The 23,232-nt window shown below is 46.5% G+C and overlaps 1 protein-coding gene across 1 annotated transcript in view; it reads left to right on the top strand.

The window, feature by feature from the left end:
- Positions 1-23,232, top strand: part of CCDC7 (coiled-coil domain containing 7) — a 250,515-nt gene that overhangs the window by 138,443 nt on the left and 88,840 nt on the right. Inside the window, exons 45-47 of the mRNA XM_087712546.1 lie at positions 4,963-5,082; positions 14,539-14,661; positions 18,067-18,201. Of these exons, the coding sequence (XP_087568672.1) occupies positions 4,963-5,082; positions 14,539-14,661; positions 18,067-18,201 (378 nt within the window). The remainder of the gene's footprint in view (positions 1-4,962; positions 5,083-14,538; positions 14,662-18,066; positions 18,202-23,232) is intronic.

Genomic DNA, 23,232 nt, shown 5'->3' with positions numbered 1-23,232 from the left:
TGGGGGCCCTATGGACGCGGGAGTGGGCCGGAGCATTACAGTCCTAACTGGGAGGGGCAGATATGGCGGGGACTTTAGGGCGAGTCATTACCGGGAAAGGAGGGTTCGCTATGTTACAGGGATCCTTCCTTCCGGCCCTATTAGTCCCACTCCAAGGCCAGATGGCGCAAGTAGTCAGGGCCCTGGTCTCAGGCTACTGTTGCTAAATGCCAGGTCTGTGGTTCACAAGGCTCCCCTCGTCCGGGACTTAATTTTAGACGAGGGGGCAGACCTGGCATGTATTACTGAAACCTGGCTGGGCCTGGAGGGAGGAGTCCCCCTCACCATAATGTGCCCAGAGGGTTTTCAGGTGCGACCCAAGGAGGGGTGGGGGAATGGCCGTTGTTATCCGAGAGTTGTTAGTTCCTCGTATGATCCCTCCTCCGGAGCTTGTTGGGTGTGAGTCCTTACTGGTGAGGTTGGATCCTGGGGGTCAAGGGGGCATGCTGCTAACGTACCTGCCTACCAACAGTGTTGCAGCAGCCCTCCCCTCGCACCTCAAGTCAGTAGCCGAGCTGGCAGTTGAGTTTCCCAGGCTTATGGTACTGGGGGATTTCAACTTGCCTTCGCTCGGTGAGCACTCTGATGGGGCACAAGAGTTCATGGCTTCCATGACAGCCATGGGCTTGACCCAAGTAATTTGGGACCCGACCCACTCAGCAGGTCACACACTTGACTTCGTATTCCTCTCGGAGCAGTGGAGTTGTGATCTTGGTTTGAGGGGCATTGAGATCCTGCCCCTGTCGTGGTCGGACCACTGCCTACTGAGCCTCGACTTTCGGAGGCCAATCCCCCACTGTAGGGAGGAGGAACCGATTAGGTGGTTCCACCCCAGGTGCCTTATGGACCCTATGGGCTTTCAGATGGCTCTTGGTGTTATACCTGATACTCTCGCCTGTGATTCGGTCGGGACTCTGATCGCTGCTTGGAACTCGGCGGCGGCAGGGGCCCTTAACCGGATTGCGCCTCTACGGCCGATCTCGGCAATGGATCCAGGAGGGCTCCTTGGTTTACTGAGGAACTCTGGGAGATGAAGCGCCAAAAGAGATGCCTAGAGCACCGCTGGAGAGCCAGTAAGTCCGTGTCAGACCGAGCCTCATTAAAATCTTGCATCAGAGCCTACCTCCGGGCTATCCGGACATCAAAAACAACTCATATTGCTGCTCTGATAGCTTCCGCTGAGTCACGCCCAGCCGCCTTGTTTAGGATAGCCCATTCCCTCATTAAAGGGAGGCATACGGGCACTCCCTTGCAAGCTAAGGCTGAGGAGTTCGGTCAATTCCTCGCAGATAAAGTGGCTCGGCTTCAGGCAAACTTGGACTCCAATTGCGCAGAGCCAGCCGAGGTACCGAGGGAGGGTCTTGAGCGCCATCATTGGATTGATTTTCAATCTGCTACCCCTGAGGAAGTGGACAAAGCCATTGGAGCAGTGAGTGCCTCCACTTGTGTACTGGACCCGTGTCCCTCCTGGCTGGTCGTGAACAGCAGGGAGGTGACACGGGGCTGGATCCAGGCGATTGTGACCGTGTCTCTCTGGGAAGGTTCCTTCCCCCCCCTTTAAAAGAGGCGGTGGTGAGACCCCTACTGAAGAGACCGTCCTTGGATCCAGCCATTTTGAATAACTATCGTCCAGTCTCCAACCCCCCTTTGTTGGGAAGTTTGTTGAGAAAGTGGTGGCCTCTCAGCTCTGTCGGTCCTTGGAGGAAACTGATTATCTAGACACATTCCAATCTGGTTTCAGGCCTGGCTACAGCATGGAAACTGCTTTGGTCGCACTGACCGATGATCTCTGGAGAGCCAGACGGGGCCGTGCCTCCGTTCTGGTTCTCCTGAACCTCTCAGCGGCCTTCGATACCATCAACCATGGTATACTGCTGCAGCGGTTGCGAGAGGTGGGGGTGGGAGGCACCATTCTTCGGTGGTTCTCTTCCTACCTCTCGGGCAGGTCGCAGTCGGTGTTGGTTGGAGGACAGAGGTCCACCCCTAGGCCCCTTAATTAGGGGGTGCTGCAGGGGTCGGTCCTGTCCCCCTCATGTTCAACATTTACATGAAGCCGCTGGGAGAGATCATCCGACAGCACGGGATAGGATACCATCAATACACGGACGATACTCAATTGTATCTGTCCGCCCCGTGCCAACTCAGTGAAGCAGTTGACGTGATGTGCCAGTCCCTGGAGGATGTGAGGGTCTCGATGGGGGTGAACAGACTGGCTCTCAATCCTGACAAGACCGAGTGGCTTGTGTTTTTTCCTCCCAAAAATTGGCTTAGTATTCCATCTCTCAGTCTGGGGGGTGAAATTATACGCCCTTCAGACAGGGTGCACAATTTGGGAGTCCTCCTGGACCCACAGCTGACTTTAGATCATCAGTTGTCGGCTGTGACCAGGGGGGCGTTTGCCCAGGTCCGCCTGGTGCACCAATTGCGTCCCTACCTGAACCGGGTGGATCTTACAACAGTCACTCATGCCCTCGTGACCTCAAGACTGGACTACTGCAATGCGCTCTACATGGGGCAGCCCTTGAAGAGTGTTCGGAGACTCCAGCTGGTCCAGAATGCAGCCGCGCGAGCAATTGTGGGTGCACCACGGTACACCCACGTTACACCTATCCTCCACGAGCTGCACTGGCTACCTATTGGTCTCAGGATACGCTTCAGGATGCTAGTTATTACTTATAAAGCCCTACATGGTATTGGACCTGGGTACTTGAGAGACCGCCTTCTGCCGATTACCTCCCACAGACCCATTCGATCCCACATATTAGGCCTCCTCCGTATTCCATCTGCCGGCCAATGTTGGCTGGCAACTACTCGGAGGCGGGCCTTCTCTGTGGCTGCTCCGGCCCTTTGGAATGAGCTCCCTGTGGAGATTCGGACCCTCTCCACCCTTCAGGCCTTCTGGACGGCCATGAAGACCTGGCTGTCCCAGCAAGCCTGGGGTTGAGTCCCCCCCCCTACTCGAATTTGCTGTGTCTGTTGTGCTTTTAAGTTGTTCGTATTGTCTGATTGTTTCTGTCTTACTTTTTGTAATTTCCCCTCCCTTGGCTTTTGTTCAGCTGCCCTGAGTCCCTTCAGGAAATAGGGCGGCCTACAAATTGAATAAACTCCAAACTCCAAACACACAGAGAATCAAACTTAACAAAGTGCTAAGTCTGCCCACTAACTCACTCACTCACACACACCCCTCTTTCTCCGGCTTGGCTCCTGCTCTTGATCTGCTGCCCAACGACCGAACGGAGAAGTGAAGAGACAGGAGAGACGAGGCAGGAGAAACGAAGCGGGAACGAAGCTGGGTCATTCCTTCCAAGAGGCAACTTTCCCATCAAATGGCTCGCTGCCCTAGAGGAGACCCTCTGCAGTGCCTCTCGTCTGGCTGGGATGCCAGCGAGAGTGTTCAGCTGAAGGAAGGAGGGATACACACACTCGTGCTTTCCCTTTCTCTCCCTCCCTCCCTCTCTCCCTCCCTTCTCCTTCCCTCCCTCCCTCCCCCCTCCCTCTCTCTCTCTCTCTCTCTCTCTCTCTTTCTCTCTCTCACGCAAATGGCAAATCTGAGCAGCCGCTGCTAGGAGCCTGTCCCATGCCTTCTCCCAACCCCTACACCTCTTCCCTCAGCTACTTTCTGCCTTGTGCACCTAGAACTGATTGCTGTCTCCAGGCTGGTACTCCTTTCCTATTATCATGGAAGGCATCTCACAAAACCCTCTGTGCGGCAGTTGAAAACTGTTGTGTGGTGTTTTGTTGCCATGTGTGCGGCCACACATCTGCACAGCTTAGAGGGAACATTGGTTATCAAAGCAAGGAAGCACGCCCTGCATGGCTGTTCAAGCAGCAAAAGAAGGAACAGGAGAGGCGTTCCACGCTTTTTAAACAGCCAAGCTCCCCTCCTGTTAATTCTTCTGTTTCAACATGCCACACAGGATGCAGTGTGTTGACAGCCACCTCATTTCCAATTGGGGGGGAGAAGGAATTCATCTTTTCCATCCCTCTCCCTGGACCTATGGACCAATTGAAAATGAGGGGGCTGTTCAAGCAGCAAAAGAACAAACACCTGGCAGAGTTTTTTCCCCCTCTCAGCTTGGCTCTTCTTTGCCCACCAAAGTGCTGCCCTCGCTCAGTTGCCCTCGCTGTTGCCACACACGCCCCCTCTGCGTGCCCAGCTGAAGGCCTGAGAGAGAATGAGTGATGGCAGTGGGGGGCGGTGGCTACTGCTCCTGGGCTTGCTGTGGGTAGCAGGCAGTGCCCCGACTGCCATCACCACTGCACCCACCATGCCACCTCAGCAGCAGCACCTCCCACCTGCAGAACCAAGGCGGAGAAGAAGATCGAAAGCTGTGGGTGGGACAGGGCGCACGCAGGATGAGTGGAGTTTGTGACCCATTTTAAAGTGAAAGGGGCTGTTTGTGACTAAATGGGACAGAGAACATAGAGGAATGTAAGGGAACATGGAGGTAATCTACTCCAACTCCTTCCCAAGGCAGGAGTCCTTCCTTCTCTTTGAGAGCTGTCAGTGACCGACATGAGGGGTACGGTATGTGTGTGAATGAGAGAGAGAGTGAGAAATCAATAATGAGAAAGAGAAAGAAAGAAAGATGGAGAGAGAGAGAGAGACAAGAAGGAAGGAAGGGAAAGAAAGAAAATAAGTGGGGGAGAGAGACACATTTTTCAACTTGGCCATGCCCACCCAGTCACATGACCACCAAGCCACTTCCACAAAACAGGCCCACCTACAGAATAGATCCTAAAAATTTAAAAAATCCACCACTGATATATACATACATACATACATCATACATACATACATACATACATACATACATGCACCACTTTAATGAAATGATCTATGCATGATTTTTAATAATGTGGGACATAATTGTACTTTGAACTGTTTTCATGAAATAATTTTAAAAACATTTTTATCTGAAGAAAAGGAATTATATGACCTATCAATGAAAAAGAAAGAATTGCAAGAAAAGTTGCAGTCCAATGAGAAGGAAATAGAGGAAGCTCAGATTCTTGCATCCATCCATCCAGGCATTATAAATGGTAAGACTGCTATACTGCCTCATGATTTAAAGACTTGAATAGAAATTATTACTAATACTATTAATTGATTGATTGATTCTTTCATATACTGTTTTTCCTTCCAAATGAAGCCAGAGGTGTGTACAAAAACTAAATATATAAAATTATCTTCCACAAAAAACATTTTATTAACTTAGGTGAAAATAAAATAAGTAATATAACAATAGGGTTTAATAATTTAAAGATTATTGTTCTTACCACAGTTAAAAGCCTGCAAATGCCCAGGGGAGTAGCTATATCTTCAAATGAGATTTAAAACTAGGTATATAATGTGGATAGCACTGGTAGATATTTTGGAAGAGAAATTTCTAATTTGGAAACTGGTAGTAAGAAATCTGTGACAAAAATGTATACCTTTTATGCATATATATGAATATTTTTCTCGTGCATAGAAAACACTTTCATAACGAGGAATCTGTATCATTTCTTTTGAACATAGATGCACCCACACATATCACCTATTTTCCTGTATTTTTATACAAATAACAACAACAACAACAACAACAACAACAACAACAACAACAACAACAACGAAGCTTATGACAATGAACCATGCTTTGTACCCTAAAAGTGATGTTGACCAATTATATCTACCAAGACCAGAGGGTGGTCGAGGACTCCTACAAATAAACAGACTGTGGAAGAAGAAAGACACAGCTTGAATGATTACATCCAGAAAAGTAAAGAACCAATGATTAAGGAAGTAAATAAAGGAGGCTTTTTGAAGACAACTAAGTTAAAAGTTGAATATAAGAAAGAAGTAATTGAGAAGCGAGCTGAAAATTGGAAAAACAAAGCTTTGCATGGCCAATACTTGAAAAGTATTGAAGGCAAAGCTGACCAAAAACTAACTTGGAACTGGTTAAGATCAGGAGTACTGAAAAAAGAAACAGAAGGCTTTATTTTGGCAGCTCAAGAACAAGCCTTAGCCACAAACTGCATGAAGGCAAAAAATCAACATGTTACCACCAACAGCAAATGTCGCCTCTGTAATGAGAAAGATGAGACAGTCGACGACTTGATCAGTGGATGCAGCAAAATTTCACAAATTGACTACCTACAACACCATGACCACATTGCTAAGATTATTCACTGGAAATTGTGGCAAAAGTTTGGATTTGAGTACAGCAAAAACCACTGGGACCATCAGGTTGAGAAGGTTTTAGAGAATGAAAATGGGCGTTGGTACTTACCTGATATGCTCATTCTCGCAGCAGGTGGAGACAGCAGTCACGTAGGGTTCACTCTGTTCAATAACCAATAGGGCTGAGTCTACAGATTATAAAGCCTTCCTCCTTGCTGCTCTTCCCCAGCTTTTAGACGAAGACATGATGTAGACCGACCTATAGTTGATATGGAGAAGGAGAATAAAGGGAAGCCAAGAAAAGGAAAAAAAAGGACTGACCTAATCCTAATGAAGGAGAATCTAGACCATAACAGGGTGGGGGTGACTGCTGTCTCCACCTGCCGCGAGAATGAGTGTATCAGGTAAGTACCAATGCCCATTCAATGCCCAATAACGATTGGTGGCAACAGCAGTCACGTAGGGACATACCCAAGCTAGTCCCTAATTAAGGGAGGGATCCGGTCTCTCTGGAAGAGGAGTCCAGAAAATGGACTTGTTGTAAAATCCTCCTTCCAAAGGCCGCTTCAGCCGAAACAAACCTGTCTATCTTGTAATGACGGATAAAGGGAATGGGAGAAGTCCAAATGGCCACCATACAAATTTCCTCCACTGATGCCTGAGTAGCCCAGGCACCTGACATGGCCGCACTATGAGAAGAATGAGCCGTTATATCCTGTGGAGGAACGAGATCAATGACTCAGTAAGCTTTAGAGATACATGCTCTAAACCAGCATCCTATGGTGGAAGAGGAGACTTTAGAACTCAGGGAAGCTGGCTGAAAAGAGACTAGTAAGGCTTCAGAATGCCTGAACATAGCTGAATGTTTGATATACATATGTAAAGTCCTGCAAAGGTCTAAGGAATGCCACTTTTTTTCTAACCCATGAGAAGGATTGGGACAAAAATTAGGGAGAATAAGTTCCTGAACCTTATGAAAGACTGAGTTAACTTTGGGTGTAAACGTCAGATCTAGAAGGAGAACGACCCTAGCTGCATGAAATATACAAAGGTCGCTTCTAATCAACAGAGCTGCGAGTTCGGAGATTCAGCTTGCTGACGTCATTGCGATTAGGAAACAGACCTTGAGTGTGAGATGTTGAAGTGATACAGTCCACAATGGCTCAAACGGAACCCTGGTCAGAAAGTCTAAAACTTTGGTTAAGTCCCAGTTTGGGTATCTGTGGACAGTCGGAGGATGAATATTGGTCGCTCCATGGAGAAACTGACGTATGTATGGCAGATGTGAGATGGGCTCACCTGTCGGTAGAGTCAAGACTGTAGAGAGGGCCGCCATCTGACACCTTAACCTGTTTGGCGAAAGACTTTTAGTGAGGCCCTGTTGGAGAAAGTCTAATACATTAGCCAGAGAGGCAGACAGGGGGAGAATGTCACTGTGCCCTGCACAGTGTCTATTAGAGCTCCCAGGTGAAGGATGCGGGTGTCTGGTCTTAGAGAGTTTTTTGCCAGATTTATGGAGAAGCCTAGCCCTTGGAGGACTTGAATGGTAGTTTGAATGCTCCTGTGATCCTGTCTGATGGAGGGGGACAGCAGGAGAATGTTGTCTAGATATACTTGAATTCTGACTAATCTTGAGCGGAGGTGGGCAGCCACCACCGCTAGCACTTTTGTGAATACTCTTGTGGTTGATGACAGCCCGAAGGGGAGCACTGGGTACTGGTAATGATTTCCCCTGTACTCTAATCGAAGGAACTGCCTGTGTTCGCGGAAGATAGGAATGTGAAGATACGCCTCTGTGAGGTCCACCGAGGAGAGGAAGTCGCCCTTGCAGACTCTCTCCAGGATGGACTGCAGGGAGTGCATCTTGAACCGTTGATAAAGGACATATCGCTGCAAGATTTTCAGATCCAGAATTGGTCTCCATCCTCCCGAGGCCTTTGGAACCACAAACAGCTTTGTGGAACCACAAAACCCCTGACGTTTGTGGCCCTTAGGAACAGCCTAGATGGCCCTGATCTGAAGAAGATGGCAAATGGCCTGTTCCACCAACTGTATCTTGAGACTGTCCTGAGACACTGGGCAAGGGACAAAATGCCTCGGGGGAATAGAGAGAAACTCCAGAGTCAGACCCCATCCGATGGTCTGCAAGACCCAAGCATCTGTTGAGATGTCCTCCCATCAGTCTGCAAACACTGTCAATTAACCCCCTATTGGAAGATCCTCAAGACAGTCAATTCTGAATCTGTAGGATCGATTGAAGCCCCCCACAAAGGATTTTCTAGGAGGATATTGTTGGAAGGTCCTATTGGACCTATCTTGCTGTTGGTTAGATCCCTGCCTAGAGAGTGACTGATGCTGCAGATGGGAGTTGGAGAAACCCCTGTCCTGCCCTCGAAAGGTAGAGGAATATCTATTGTCTGCTTTGTGGAAAGTTGATTGGAAGACCTTACATTTGTCCTTTGACTCCACTAATAAGGGTCCCAAAGGGGCTCCAAACAGATTACCCCCTGAAAAGGGAGATGAAGCCAGACGCCACTTGTGTCTGGCATCGGCTTGCCAAATTTTTAGCCACAGTAGTCACTTATAGGTGATCGTAGAAGTAGTGGCTTTGGAGGCAAAGCGAGCTGTGTTAAGTGCAGCATCTGCAGAAAACTCAAGAGTTGCTTTTAATTTGTTTAAATGCCCATGGGCCCTAGTGTCTTTATTTGGGATCCTGCTCTGAAGTTGTTTTATCCAAAGAAGAGCAGATCTGCTAACAAATGAGAAAGAAGTGGAAGCCCTAATAGCCCAGGCAGAGGCCTGGTGACCTTTGACAAGCATTTGTTCCAAGCGCTTGTCTTCGGGCTTAAACGAATCCTCAGGACCACTGGCAGCTGCATTAGGAGAGGCCTGAGCTACCACAGGGAGGTTGATGGCTGGAAGGTCTAGAGCCTTAACTAAGGCAGGTCCTACATTATACAGGCACTTATAAAGAGAATTAGGAAGAGGACTGGTGCCCGGAGAGGCCCATTGCCTTTGCACCTCCTTCTCAACCGTAGGTTCAAGGAAAAGAGGATCCTCAGAATCCCTAGTGTCAGAGGCTGCAGGCTTAGGATCCGGGGTAGGCTTAAAACCAGCAATCTTATTTGTCTTAAACAGTAAGGATAGGAAAAGAGCCGGTTTGAACAACCCCACAAAAGCTGGGGGCCATATCCTTGTCCTCAAAGAGGTCAGAATCACTGGGGGGGGGGGCTGCTCAATCCTGTCCTCTGCTGTGGAAGACCTAGAAGTTGAAGGATTAGCAGTATCCTTACTAGAAGAGTGTTTCTTTTTACTCTTGATTTAGACCCCCTCCGATTTAGATTTAGAACTGTAGCCAGAGGATCTCTTACGTTTGAGGCCCATAGCTATCCCCTTTTCAGTAGCAGAAGAGCTGATGGCAGCTACACCATGGGTAATAGAAGGAGTAGTAGCAGGGGTTGGTTCAAACCCCAAAAATCCCGGGGAAGAGGAAGCCTGAACTGCCACCGGAGAAGGGCCTGCATCCTCCAAGGAGTCATCCTCACTTTGAGGAGAATCAAAAACCCCTGTACCATCTCCTATCTGAGAAAGGGAACCAGGTTCAGAAAGGGAATCCTCTGAATCAGAAGAAACACCCACAAGAGGGGGGCTACCAGGAAAGACAGGGATCACCTGGAATGGATGAGGGCTCCCTCTGCCATCCTGTGTGCGCTTTCTGTGAGCTGTTTTGTGCGATGAGGACTTGAGCTGCCCTTTCCCCGCTTTTTTTGCTGTCCTAGGAATCTTTGCAGGGAGCTCCTCAGCTGCCTCAACTGCCACCCTTTTTCTAGAAGTCTGAGCTGATGAAGAGCCAACAGTAGGGCTCTCTGGTGGAGAGGTCTGGGTGGAGATTACTGCCCCATCTCCTGTGCTGGAAGCCATCATTAGAAGTCAAGCAGAAACAGTCACCCTCAAGGTAAATGCTGTAAAAGAGCCCCGTTACCGACCTTTGGCTTGAAAATGGCGCTTGCTGCTCTTTGCGCCAAAATCAACTGCCACACACTCTCTTCTGGCTTGTAACCGCGCCTTGCAATCTCTGAGGGAAACAGCGATCTTCCTGAGAGCTTTGCAGCCCCAGTGCTGTGTTCCTGACAACAACCGCAGGGTTACCACCCTTGGGCATGTCACCGGGGCAACCTCCAGCAATCTGCTCGAAAAGGAAGCGTTGGAGCCGCTCCACTGCCTAATACAAACTTTGGACGATCGCTGACAGGAAAAAAGCCTCCGTTGTTTTAAAACGGCTTTCCCAGCCGCACGGCTAGCTCTGTGGCTAAGGACAAAGCTCTTTGCTTAATATAAGCATTCCCGCTGCCTGCAAGATCTTAAGAATGGCAGGGATTGAAATATGAAAGTTTTAGAAATAGCCAATTAGTAAGAAGAAGAATATAATCAGAAATACAACTACACATCCAGCCCAGAACTGGCTGAGTCTAAAAACTCAGGAAGGCTTTATAATCTGTAGATTCAGCCCTATTGGTTACTAGACAGAGTAAACCCTATGTGACTGCTGTCTCCACCAATTGTGGAGAAAGTCAAGAACTTGTGGGACTTCAGAATACAGACTGACAGGCAATTGCCTACAACACACCTGACATAACAATAATTGAAAAGAAGAAAGTATGGTTCATTGACATTGCAATACCTGGTGATGCACAAATTGAAGATAAACAGCAAGAAAAAAATCACAAAATACCGGTTTTTGCAAATTGAGGTTGACTGACTGTGGAAAAAGAAATCGTGTTGTCCCAATTGTAATTGGAGCCCTTGGAGCAATCCCTAAAGGGTTACCTTGCTATTTGAAAATTCTAAATTTCTCCCTTTCAGTCCGGTTTCAGGCCTGGCTTCAGCACGGAAACCGCTTTGGTCGCACTGACCGATGATCTCTGGAGAGCCAGGGATGGAGATCATCCCTCCATCCTAGTGCTTCTTGACCTCTCAGCGGCCTTCGATACCATCGACCATAGTATCCTTCTGCGACGGTTACGAGAGGTGGGGGTGGGAGGCACTGTTTTTCGGTGGTTCTCCTCCTACCTCTCGGACAGGTTGCAGTCGGTGTTGGTCGGGGGGCAGAGGTCGACCCCCAGGCCCCTGAAATATGGGGTCCCACAGGGTTCGGTCCTATCCCCCCTCCTGTTTAACATCTACATGAAGCCGTTGGACGAGATCATTCGGCGGCACGGGATAAAATACCATCAGTACGCGGACGATACCCAGTGGCATCTGTCCGCCTCGTGCCAACTCAGTGAAGCGGTTGACGTGATGTGCCAGTGTCTGGAGGCTGTCAGGGTCTGGATGGGGGTTAACAAGCTTGCGCTCAATCCAGACAAGACCGAGTGGCTGTTGTGTTTCCCTCCCAAAAATTTGGTTAGTATTCCATCCCTCAGGCTGGGGGGTGAAATTTTATGCCCCTCAGACAGAGTTCGCAATTTGGGAGTCCTCCTGGACCCACAGCTGACCTTAGAACATCATTTGTCGGCTGTGACCAGGGGGGCATTTGCCCAGGTTCGCCTGGTGCACCAATTGCGTCCCTACCTGAACCGGGAGGCACTCACAACAGTCACTCATGCCCTTGTGACCTCAAGACTGGACTACTGCAATGCGCTCTACATGGGGCAGCCCTTGAAGAGCATTCAGAGACTTCAGCTGGTCCAGAATGCAGCCGCACGAGCGATCGTGGGTGCACCTCGGTACACCCATGTTACACCTATCCTGCACGAGCTGCACTGGTTACCGATTGGTCTCCGGATACGCTTCAAGGTGCTAGTCGTCACTTATAAAGCCCTTCATAGTATTGGAACTGGGAACTTGAGAGACCGCCTGCTGCCAATTACCTCCCAAAGACCCATTAGATCACACAGGGCAGGCCTCCTCCGGGTTCCGTCTACCAGCCAATGTCATCTGGCTACTACCTGGGGGAGGGCCTTTTCTGTGGCAGCTCCGGCTCTTTGGAACGAACTCCCCGCAGAGATTCGGACCCTCACCTCTCTCCAGGCCTTTCGAAAAGCTGTTAAAACCTGGCTGTGTCAGCAGGCCTGGGGTTGATGAGTTCCCTTCCCCTCTCGAATAGTGTGGCTGTTGGTTGTTTTTAAATGCCTTGTATTTGTAGTTTTTGTGTTCCTCTTTCCCACCTTGGGTTTGTGCGCCGCCCTGAAGGGAATAGGGCGGCATATAAATAAAATGAAACCTAAACCTAAACCTAAAGCTCTGACTTGAACATTCTGACTCTACAAAAAACCACCCACTTGGAACAGCTTATATCCTCTGATGTTACCTTAACAGTTCCTATGTCCTTGGTTAGGACTCGAGCTGTTGAGCTACCATCAGCCCCAAAGATTGTGAATCTCACCAAAGATTAACCAAATAATAATAATAGTAATAATAATAGTAATAATAATAAAAAACATGCACTGGCTGATTATTTAAAAGAAAGTCAAGAACATCTATTAGTCGAAGTAAAGAACAAAAATCTACTGAAACAAGACGAAACAAGAATACAGAAAAGATGTGATAAAATCAAGAATGGAGAGTTGGCAGAACAAAGCACTGCATGGCCAATTTCTGGAAAAAATAAAAGATAAAGTGGACAGTGAACAAACTTGGTTATGGTTAACAACAGGTACATTAAAGAAAGAAACAGAATCACTAATCCTGGCTGCGCAAGAACAAGCTATCAGCACAAATGCCATTAAGGCCAAAATCGAAAAATCCTCTGATGATGCCAAATGCAGACTTTGCAAAGAAGCTGATGAAACTGTTGATCACATACTCAGCTGCTGTAAAAAAATCGTGCAGACTGATTATAAATTGCGGCACAATTCAGTAGCACAAATGATCCATTGGAATTTGTGCAAAAATTATAATATTAAAACAGCAACAAACTGGTGGGAACATCAGCCTGAAAAAGTCACCAAGAATCAGATGGTCAAGATCTTGTGGGATTTCCGTATACAAACGGACAAAATACTGGCGCATAATACACCAGACATCACACTGGTTGAGAAAAATAGGGTCACAATCATAGACATCGCAATACCAGGTGATAGCAGGGTCGCCGAGAAGGAACATGAAAAAATCGCAAGATACCAGGACTTAAAAATCGAAATTCAACGACTATGGCACAAACCAGCAGTGGTAATTCCAGTGGTAATTGGCACACTGGGTGCTATTCCAAAAGCACTGGAATTACATTTAAAACAGTTAAAAATTGACAAAATCACCATCAGTCAAATGCAAAAAGCCGCACTGCTTGGATCTGCACGCATATTACGAAAATACGTTACGACGTCCTAGGCCCCGGGGTGGGGCCCGACTAGTAACCAATGCCAAATCTGGCGAAACAACTGGCCGCTGTGATACAATTGTATAATAATAATAATAATAATAATAATAATAATAATAATAATAATAATAATAATAATAATAATAATAATAATAATACAGGCTGGATTGGGTAAAATAAGAATAGAAAAGGTTACTGAAAACAGAAGGAAAGAAACCTAAAAGGAAAGTGTTAAACATTACAAAACAAAAGGTATAATTTAACAGATTCAGCTATGTTCCTTTTTTCATTTTCAAGAACACCTATTGTCAGCTAATGCAAATCCTTTGCTTTTCCAATTTATAAGTAATTATTTGAATAATTTTGCTTCCAAAATTAGGTATTGTTTATGTGATAGTATTAAAGAAGGAGACATTGACTCACCAAGGCTTCTCCCCACCCCATCACACGAGGTTTCATTTACTTTCCCACCACGTTGCTCCATCCTGCATTCAGGCTCCATTCTCTCAATGATATGTGTGATTTTTGCAAAGAGGCCTTGAGAACCATCATGAGAACAAGAGAGAACAAAACCCTAGCAAAGCTGGCATTTTGAAAAGCTGTGATCATCAGCATTCACCATAGGATGCAAGTGAAAGAAAGAAAGAAGTGAATTCCAAGGGGAAAACATCTGAGAAACCTCCGACAGTTATGTACCTACCTTTAGAAGTACTAATCAGATTTGTATACAAGGCACCTTTATTGCTGAGGAGGGATTTAGGAACATTAAATACTGGCCAATGGCTTTCTGGAGATTTTTTCCTCCAGAAGGCTTTTGGGTGTTACCTATATATATTATGTGTGTGTGTATTTATGTCTATTTCTACATGTATATATATTTAATACTATTTTTATATTTTTCAGTGTAATTTTGATAATATTGTTTTAATAGCAATCCACTAAAATTATGTAAGCCTCAGAATAAATTGCATAAATAAATTATTATTATATTTATTGACATGAAATTATTTTACAGAACATGCACTTCAAAAATTAGTTAAGACAAAAAGACGCTTGACTATAGATTTAAAAGCAACTGTACATGATATCCAGAAGGCAGAACATGTTTTAGAAATGGCTCAGATTAAACGATCTGAAGGTATGACTTAAAATTTTTAAAACTTTATTTTATAATAATACTGCTTTATTACCATCTTTATCTATAATATTAATGTTAGAAGAAGTGTAAGTTAAGCACCTTTCTTGTTCTTGGATGAATAGTTTATAACCATTTGGAACAATGGCTTAAGGTATACTGTTTAATGATTTATCAGAATGAGTTAAGCTTAGAAGTGATCATTTACTAGGACAGTGATGGCGAACCTTTTTTGGCTCGTGTGCCAAAAGTGGGGGGGAGTGCAGGAAGGTCATGTGTGGGTATGCCACACCCATAATGCAATGCGTGACCCCCAGGGTGTATGCGCGCATGACAGACGCTCCCCCCATTTTTTGCATGTTTTTTTCTTCCTCCCCAAGCCCCAGAGGCTTTATAGGAGCCTGGGGAGGGTGAAAAGAGCCTTCCCCACCCCCAGATGCCCTCTGGAGGCTTCAGGCACTTCCCTGAAGCTTCCGGAGCACAAAAGACCCTATGGGAAAACTGGAAGTTTGGGAATGGACTACTGGTTTACTCGTAGGGCTGATTTAAGCTGTCTGGAGCCTTCAGGGGCCTCCCGGAGGCTTCCCTGAAGGCTCCAGAGGACAAAAAACGACCCTATGAGCAAACCAATTTGACTGTTGGGCCATTTTTAGTCCTCCAGAGCCTTCGGGGAAGCCTCCAGAAGCCTCCTGAAGGCTCCAGAGGGCTTAAACCAGCCATATAACCAAACCGGAAGTCCATTCCCAAACTTCTGGTTTGCCCATAGGGTTGGTTTTTTGCACTCTGGAAGCTTCAGGGAAGCTCCTGAAGCCTCTGGAAGGCCTTTGGGGGGTGGGGGGCTCTTTTCGCCCTCCCCAGACTTGTATAAAGCCTTTGGAGCCTGGGGAGGGAGAAAAATGCCTCCCCCAAAAGGCTAAAGTCAGCTGGCCAGCCCGCGCATGCACGTTGGCCATCTGTACAGGGCGCCTCACGTGGCCTGAAAAATGGCTCCGCGTGCCACCTGTGGCACATGTGCCATAGGTTTGCCATTCCGGTACTAGGAAATACTTTTTCTCACTAATCATAAAAATCAATCAATTTCTGTAATTCACTCCTTCCTCATCTCTCGAAAAGTATATATAGTTATAAACCAATGAAGTGGGGTCATATTAGACTCTAGTATCCTCTTTCCCACAGCTCTGTTTACAATGTTGACTTGTAAAAGAGAATACACATTCCTAGCTCACTGTACAGGTAATCCTCGATTTACAACAGTTCATTTAGTGATTGTTTGAAGTTACAGTAGCACTGAAAAAAATGGCTTATGAGTTTTTTCCACACTAACAAATGTTGCAACATCTTCTGCATTTTCATGTGATGAAAATTCAAATGCTTCGTAACTGGTTTATATTTATGACGGTTGCCCTGGAGTAATGAGATCACTTTTTGCAATCTTTGACAAACAAAGTCAATGTTGAAGTCAGATTCACTTAGCAACCATGTTACTAACTTAACAACTACAGTTGCATCCACTTAACAACTGTGGCAAGAAAAGTAGTAAAATGGGATAAAATTCAGTTAACAAATGCCTCACTTAGCAACAGAAATTTTGGGGTCAATTGTAAGCCATACGTCAAGGACTATTTGTATTATTCTTATACTCTGTAGGTTTTTTAAAATATATATTGAAGCATTTGGCAGTCTTTAAAAATTAAAATAATAACAAAGAACTTTTACAGTCATCAAACTGTTCATGCTGCAATCATGACTAAACTTTATAGATGGCCTATATATTCTTCCTCTTGTTCAGAAGCATCCTACAAATGCATTTTAATTCCTATTTCTAAAGCACTTAAAGCTGTTAACTTATATCTTTTTTTTGTATTTATAACTTATTTTATTATGAAATTGGAGACTTTGACTGTCATAGAAATTTTTTTTAAAGTTGCTTAACACTGCAATACATATTTGATATGATGAAGAATATGCAGTTTTGCAGAAGGAAAGTTTGATAGCCAACCTGACTCCCCATTCTTAATTTAAAATAAACTTTTAAAAATGTCATTGTTCATTTCACTTCAAATAATATCAATACTGTTATATTTTTATAAGCATGTTTCAATTCTCAATCTTCCTTTGGAAATATACTAAAACAGCATTTCTAGCACAATATGAATTGTTGGAATAATGAGCCTGTCCTGTCCATAAAATTTTGGGTTTTTTCCCCCATGTAGGTGACTAATTCATAGGTGGCAATCAAACCCCTTACATCCTGGACCTAAATTGTTTCAATTTCTACCTTCAAAATGATGCTATAGGGCTCTGTAAATTAGAACAAGAAGACACAAGTTTTCCCCCAAATGCCATTACTCTGCTAAACAACTAATCCCTACAACACTGTCAAATTATCTACTAAGACTGTATTACTATTATTCTTTTCTTCCTTCCTAGTACCTATCTCTTTCAACTTATGGCTATATACATGTTGCTTGTATCTTTACAACTGATATTGTTTTTATTGTTTCCTAGTATGATTTGATTGCTTATTAATATTCTATGACTATCGCTAAGTGTTATAATGATTCTTGAAGAATATATTTTATTTTTTCTTTATGTACACTGAGAGCATATGCACCAAAGACAAACTCCTTGTGTGGCCAATCACACTTGGCCAATAAAGAATTCAATTCTGTTCTGTTCTGTTCTGTTCTAGTCCAGTCCAGTCCAGTCCACTCTATTCCTATTCCATCCCATCCCATCCCATTCTATTTCCTAAAAACCAGTTGTAATGGTTAAGCCACAGGATTAAAAAGCAGGAGACAAAAGTTTATGTCCTGCCTTAACCATAAAAGCTGACTGGATGAATTTGGGCCAGGGACTCTCTTTCAATCCAACTCACTTCATAGGGTTGTTGTTGTGGGGAAAATAGGAGGAAGAAGATGTGTTGGATATGTTTGCCACCTTGAATTATTTGTAAAAATAATAAAGGTGGGATACAAATCAGTAAAATAAAAATTTAAAATGCGTTTCACCACACAAAACTCAGTGAAAGCAAATTCAAGCAGATTTGAAGCCATCATGTCTTTGTTGTGGTGAGAATTATCATTTTATACCTTTGGTCTGCTACCCGTATTTACCTAATGTGTATGTTGTTCAGCTTGGGCAGAGGAGGTTGTGCGACAGAGAGGTCTGCAGAATGTATTCTAAATCTCTCTTGAAAAAATTAATGACTATTATAGTATATTAGTATTTTTTTGACCAAGGTTATTAGTCATCCAAAATAATTTCATTTAGTTTGTTTTGTTTTATTTTATTGAATGGGCTCTACAATAATACTTAGCATCATATGAAATAATCCAGTTTTTGAAACCAATTGTTCATGTTATGTGATTTTATAAATAATGAGAATATTTTAAAATATTTTTAAAGAAATGATTCAAAAAGAGAGATCACTGAATCACCTACTTAAAAAAAAGGAGTTACTACAGAAACGTTTGCATTCCAACTGGACAGAACTGGAAGATGTTCAGGCTCTTATGGCTGCCAAACCCGGATATATCAAGGGTAGGTAAACTATAATTTCTGATATTTGTAGTGCTAGATATAGCAATAGCACTTAGACTTCACCGGGCTTTACAGCCATCTCTAAGCAGTTTACAAAGTCAACATATTGCCCCCAACAATCTGGGTCCTCATTTTACCCACCTCAGAAGGATGGAAGGCTGAGTCATCCTTGAGCCTAGTGAGATTTGAACTGCCAAATTGCAGACATCTAGCAGTTAGCAGAAATAGCTTGCAGTACTGCACTCTAACCACTGCGCTACCATGGCTCCTATATATGAAGTTTGAAGTAAGTTTCTTCGCCTCAGTTGAATTTGTAATTAAGATGAAACAGTATTTTCTGAGCTGTAAGCAAGACTTCTCATATTTTCTGTCCCTCATGAAAAGAAAGGAGCAAGAAAAGTTTTTACTTTAGATTTTATTCATAGTAGCTGGTACAACCAGGTTGAAGCTTATATCTTTCCAGCTCTTCTGTGACTTGGTTAAATAGAAGTATTTAAACATCATCATTCTAATTGTAAACTGTAACAGCTTGTTGTACAGGTGAAATTACAGGTCTGCAAAAAAAAATTTTTCGAGAGCTCTTTTGGTTATTCCACATAATCTTTATGTTTTTTGGTGCGCTGAATCCAAAAATGACCTCCATTTTGTCATAGGACATCATGTTTCCTGACAATTTAGGTAACATGTTAAATAAGGCAATACCTCAAAAATAAATAGAAATAGACATATAAAATTAAAGTTTTATTACAATATTTTCATGAAAATCCTTTTTTGAACTGAAATGAGCTCACCTACACACACTAAACTTGATTCTTCTTCCTTGTGAAGCTTCTCTTGGTGCATTTACGCTCGTGAGTAGCATCTGGAATGTCTCTCTGAAGCATCCAACAGTAGTCTGCCATCATTGTAATGCTCCATTTTCCCTGGTATCTCCTTTCCATCTCTTTAATGTCTTGGTGGAATCGTTCACCTTGTTCTCCAGTGCTCTGCTCAGAGAGTCCAAATGCTGGGTTAACACAGCCTATCTGCCCTTGGACTGAGTGATGTTTTTGTTGACCACGCCTCCCTTTGCCTCTGCATGCTCAGTTCAAAAACTCAGTCAGCCCGTTAGGACTGTTTTTGGGAGAGCTCCAGTCTAAGGTCAGATAGGCTGGAAAAAGTTTCCCACTTTGGACCACGTTTGGATTCTCATTTCAGAGAAAATTATATTGACTACAAGATCTGTCAAAGATTTGAGGTTTGTGTCGCTTTAAGAGGGCACCCGGGCTTCCCTGCAGCTGCTGGTCGCAAGCGCTCCAGGGGTCTGTAATCCCTCATCCAGCGGAGGCTGGTGAGAGGCAGAAGCGGCAAGGGCGGTGGCAGACCTTCCCCAACAGAGCCCCAGAGAGAAATTCCCTCAAACGGAGGTCTGGGAGCCTGCAGGCCTTCTATCTAGGGGCCATTCAGCCGCTCGATTCTGCCCGGCAACAGCGACAACAGTTGGAGCCTTCACGCGCTTTTCAGGCTGTCAGGCAAAAAAGAGCGGGAGGAGGCTGCGTGTGCAGCCGCCGCCATTTTGGATCGCTTCGCAGCGCATTGAGGAGAAGGAGAACACGCGGCTCATGTGGAGAGCTGATTCCTCCAGCCTTGCATTTAAAGTCAGCAGGAGAAGCGGAGAGCCGATCAGCATCAATGAAGCCTCAGCCAGCCCTCAGCGACTGCAGAACGCCGCAAGGAGGCCGGAGATTAGCCTGGGGAGCCAGCTAGTCTCTCCCTCCTATTTGCAAGCTAAGTCTCGGGGAACCGAGGGCGGTGGGAGGAAGGAATCCGACCCCCAGGCAGCCCTTCCCTCCTGAAGATTCTGCGAGCGCATTTGGACCTCAAAGGCCAGCGCGTGCCCATCCCAGCTCCAGCTATTTTCCAGGCCTTGTGGGGACCTGAAATGGCTGAAGAATGCAGGGAGGCCTTAGGGGAACAGGCAGGGCCCTCCAGCAAACACAGTAAGCTGGATCCCTCTGTAAAGAAAGGCAAAGTGCACACGGGCTCACTTGAAAGGTCTTCACCAAGAGCCTCAGTGGATCCCAGGGAGGTTTCAAGGCCCCATCTGCCAGAACCTAGCCCAGACCATCGCAGCAGGGAGTCAGCTTCCCCTGATCGTGAGGCCCAATCCTCCGGGGACAGTGAATTCTTGTCTGGGGATAACTATATATCCAGGGATCCATCTCCTGAAGCATCTTGGGGGTACCCCGACTCCCCTAGCTCCTCCATTGGAGAGGAATGAGATTCTGTCCAGAATTCCCTGTGTGGGAAGGGTGAATCCAGCTCAGGCAGGCCTAGCCATCGCAGGCCCAGTAAGCAGAAAATGAAAAGGGGAAAAAGCCCTGCTCTTTCTGATGAAATGAGGGAGGTAATTTCCTTAGCCATTTCCCAAGGGATAGCTGAAGGCATTAAGCACAGGGGCTCTCGCAAGGGCAAGGCCCCGAAGGAAAAACACAAACCTAAGGCCTCCACCTCTAAGGAGCCTGTATCCTCCTCCCCATCTTCTAGCCCCTCTCACTCTGGGCTTTCAAGTTCTGAGCAGGAAGAAGGGGAAATTTTCGTGCTTTCTGAAGATGAAAACCCTACCCCTGACAAACCAAAATTCACTGGCCTGTTTCAGCCGTCATTATTCAAGTCTATCTTGCACAAAGCCATGACGGCCACAGAGTTAGGCCCCACTTCCAGGCCTGAGACCTCTCAAGCTTCCACTTCCAGGGATCATAAGCATGGCTTATTCAAAGAGACAATAGAAACTCCTGAGGTTATCCCTGTGCCTGACCTCTTTATGGACGCTGTGCAGCGCCAGTGGCTACAGCCGGGTACGCTAACCAACCCCAGTGGGGGGGGGGGACAGAGCACTGTATGCCCTGGAGGGGAAAATGGAGGATATCCTGAAATTCCCTGAAGTAGATGCCCCAGTTGTGTCTCTAACTTCCAATTCCAACCTGCCAGCTGAGCTCCTAGAGGGACTTAAGGCAGAAGATAAGAGGTCAGAAAAGGCGTGTCATAAAACACACATGGCGTCTGTCTGGGCCATCAAGGCATCCACCTCTGCCTCTTTCTTTATTAGGGCCACCTTATTCTGGCTACGCCAACTCAGGTCCAGACCCCCGCCCAGGAAATCTAGATGGCGCCATGAGCTAACCAAGATTATTACCGCTGTCGAGTATTCGGCGGATGCCACTTTGACAGCAGCAAAATTTTCTTCCAGGGCTCTCGCTTCCAATATCACCTCCCGCCGCCTCTTATGGCTCAGGCATTGGCAGGCCGAAATGAAGGCCAAGTGGAAGCTGGCATCGGCCCCATTTAAAGGAGGCCTTCTGTTTGGAGAGGCCCTGGACAAGTTTGTCACCGAAACCAAGGACAAACGCAAAATCCTTCCTGCAACCTTTAAAAGGGGTGACCAGAAAGGGGCGGGGTCCTTTCGTAAGAGACCTTACAGGAGTCAGGAAGCAGGGCAATCCTCTCACCCTTCCTCCTATCAGAGGCCCTTTCAGGCAGGGGGGGATAGGCACCAAGACAGATCCTTCGGTGCTCGTGCCAACCAATCCCAGTCTTCCTTTCGGAGAACATTCCGAGGAGGAGGAAACAACAGTGGTGGCTCCTGGCCTTTTCGTAAAGGAAAGTGACGGTTGCAGGGATCCCCCCATCGGGGGTCGGCTACGACTGTATGCCGACAGGTGGGAGGAGATAACTTCGGACAAGTGGGTCCTCAACACCATTCGCAGGGGCCTTGTCCTGGACTTCCTAACCTTTCCCCAGAGAAAGTTTATTCGCTGTCCTACCCCCAGGAACCCAGAGAAGAGGGAGCGCATGAGGGCAAGAATCCGCCATCTCCTAGAGATAGAGGCGATAGAGCCAGTCCCCAGGGGTCAGCAGGGGAGGGGCTTCTATTCTATCCTCTTCCTAGTGCCCAAGAGTTCAGGGGGGTGGAGGGCCATCTTGGACCTCAAGAGTCTAAATCAGCATCTCCCTTACAAGAGGTTCAAGATGCAGTCACTCCACTCCATCCTGGACTGTGTGAGGGAGGGGGACCTATTGACATCAATAGATCTCAAAGAGGCCTACCTGCATGTCCCCCTCCATGCGGCCCACAGGCGGTTCCTGAGGTTCTGTTCGGAAGGGAAGCATTTCCAATACAGGGCACTTCCCTTCGGGCTATCATCTGCGCCCAGAACATTCACCAAAATTCTGGCAGTGCTAGCGGCTCATCTCCGCAACCATCCGGTTCATCTAGAATGTTATTTAGATGACATAATCATTCATTCTCTCACCACCAAGCAGGCACACCGCGATGTTTCTCTAACTGTGCAGACCCTGCAGCACCATGGCTTCTCTGTCAACATGGAGAAGAGCCAGTTCCGGCCATCCACCTGTATACAGCACCTGGGTGCAGTCATCAACTCCACCTCCTGCCAGGTATTCCTTTCTCCAGACTGGCTGTCCAACCTGAGACGCAGAGTGAAGCACTGCAGCCTTGCCAGGTCGGTACCCATCATTCAGCTGTCCCAGCTCCTGGGGATAATGATATCGTGCCTGAGGGTGGTTCCCTGGGCTCGTCTTCACGCCAGGGAGCTGCAGTGGTTTCTGCTGCCAATGCAGAGAGCCAAGAACAGCAACTCACTCAGGCGGGTTCGGCTCCCACGAAAGGTGATCCGGTCTCTGGCATGGTGGAGGTCCAAGGCAGTCAAGAAGGGCTGCTTGTTCAAGGAGCCGGAAAGGCTAGTTGTCACCACGGATGCCAGCCTCCTGGGGTGGGGCGCCCACTGTCAGGGCCACCTAGCCCAAGGCCGATGGACTCAGAGGGAGGCCGCCCACAGCATCAATTGGCTGGAACTGAGGGCAGCTCGCCTCGCGCTGAGAAAGTTCGCCGCTCTAGTAAAAGGGGCTCACGTACTGTTGATGACAGACAATGTGGCGACAAAAGCGCATATAAACCGACAAGGGGGCACTCGATCAAAGGCCCTCATGCTCGAGGCGGAAGCGCTGGGCAGGTGGGCGGAACGTCATCTG

This window comes from Thamnophis sirtalis, unplaced genomic scaffold (assembly GCF_051295495.1).
Source record: "Thamnophis sirtalis isolate CommonGarterSnake01/CBP01778 unplaced genomic scaffold, rThaSir2_p1.2 scaffold_4, whole genome shotgun sequence".
Classification (NCBI taxonomy): Eukaryota; Metazoa; Chordata; class Lepidosauria; order Squamata; family Natricidae; genus Thamnophis; species Thamnophis sirtalis.
Note: the sequence above shows the minus strand (reverse complement) of the source record. Positions and strands in the feature narration are given on the sequence as shown.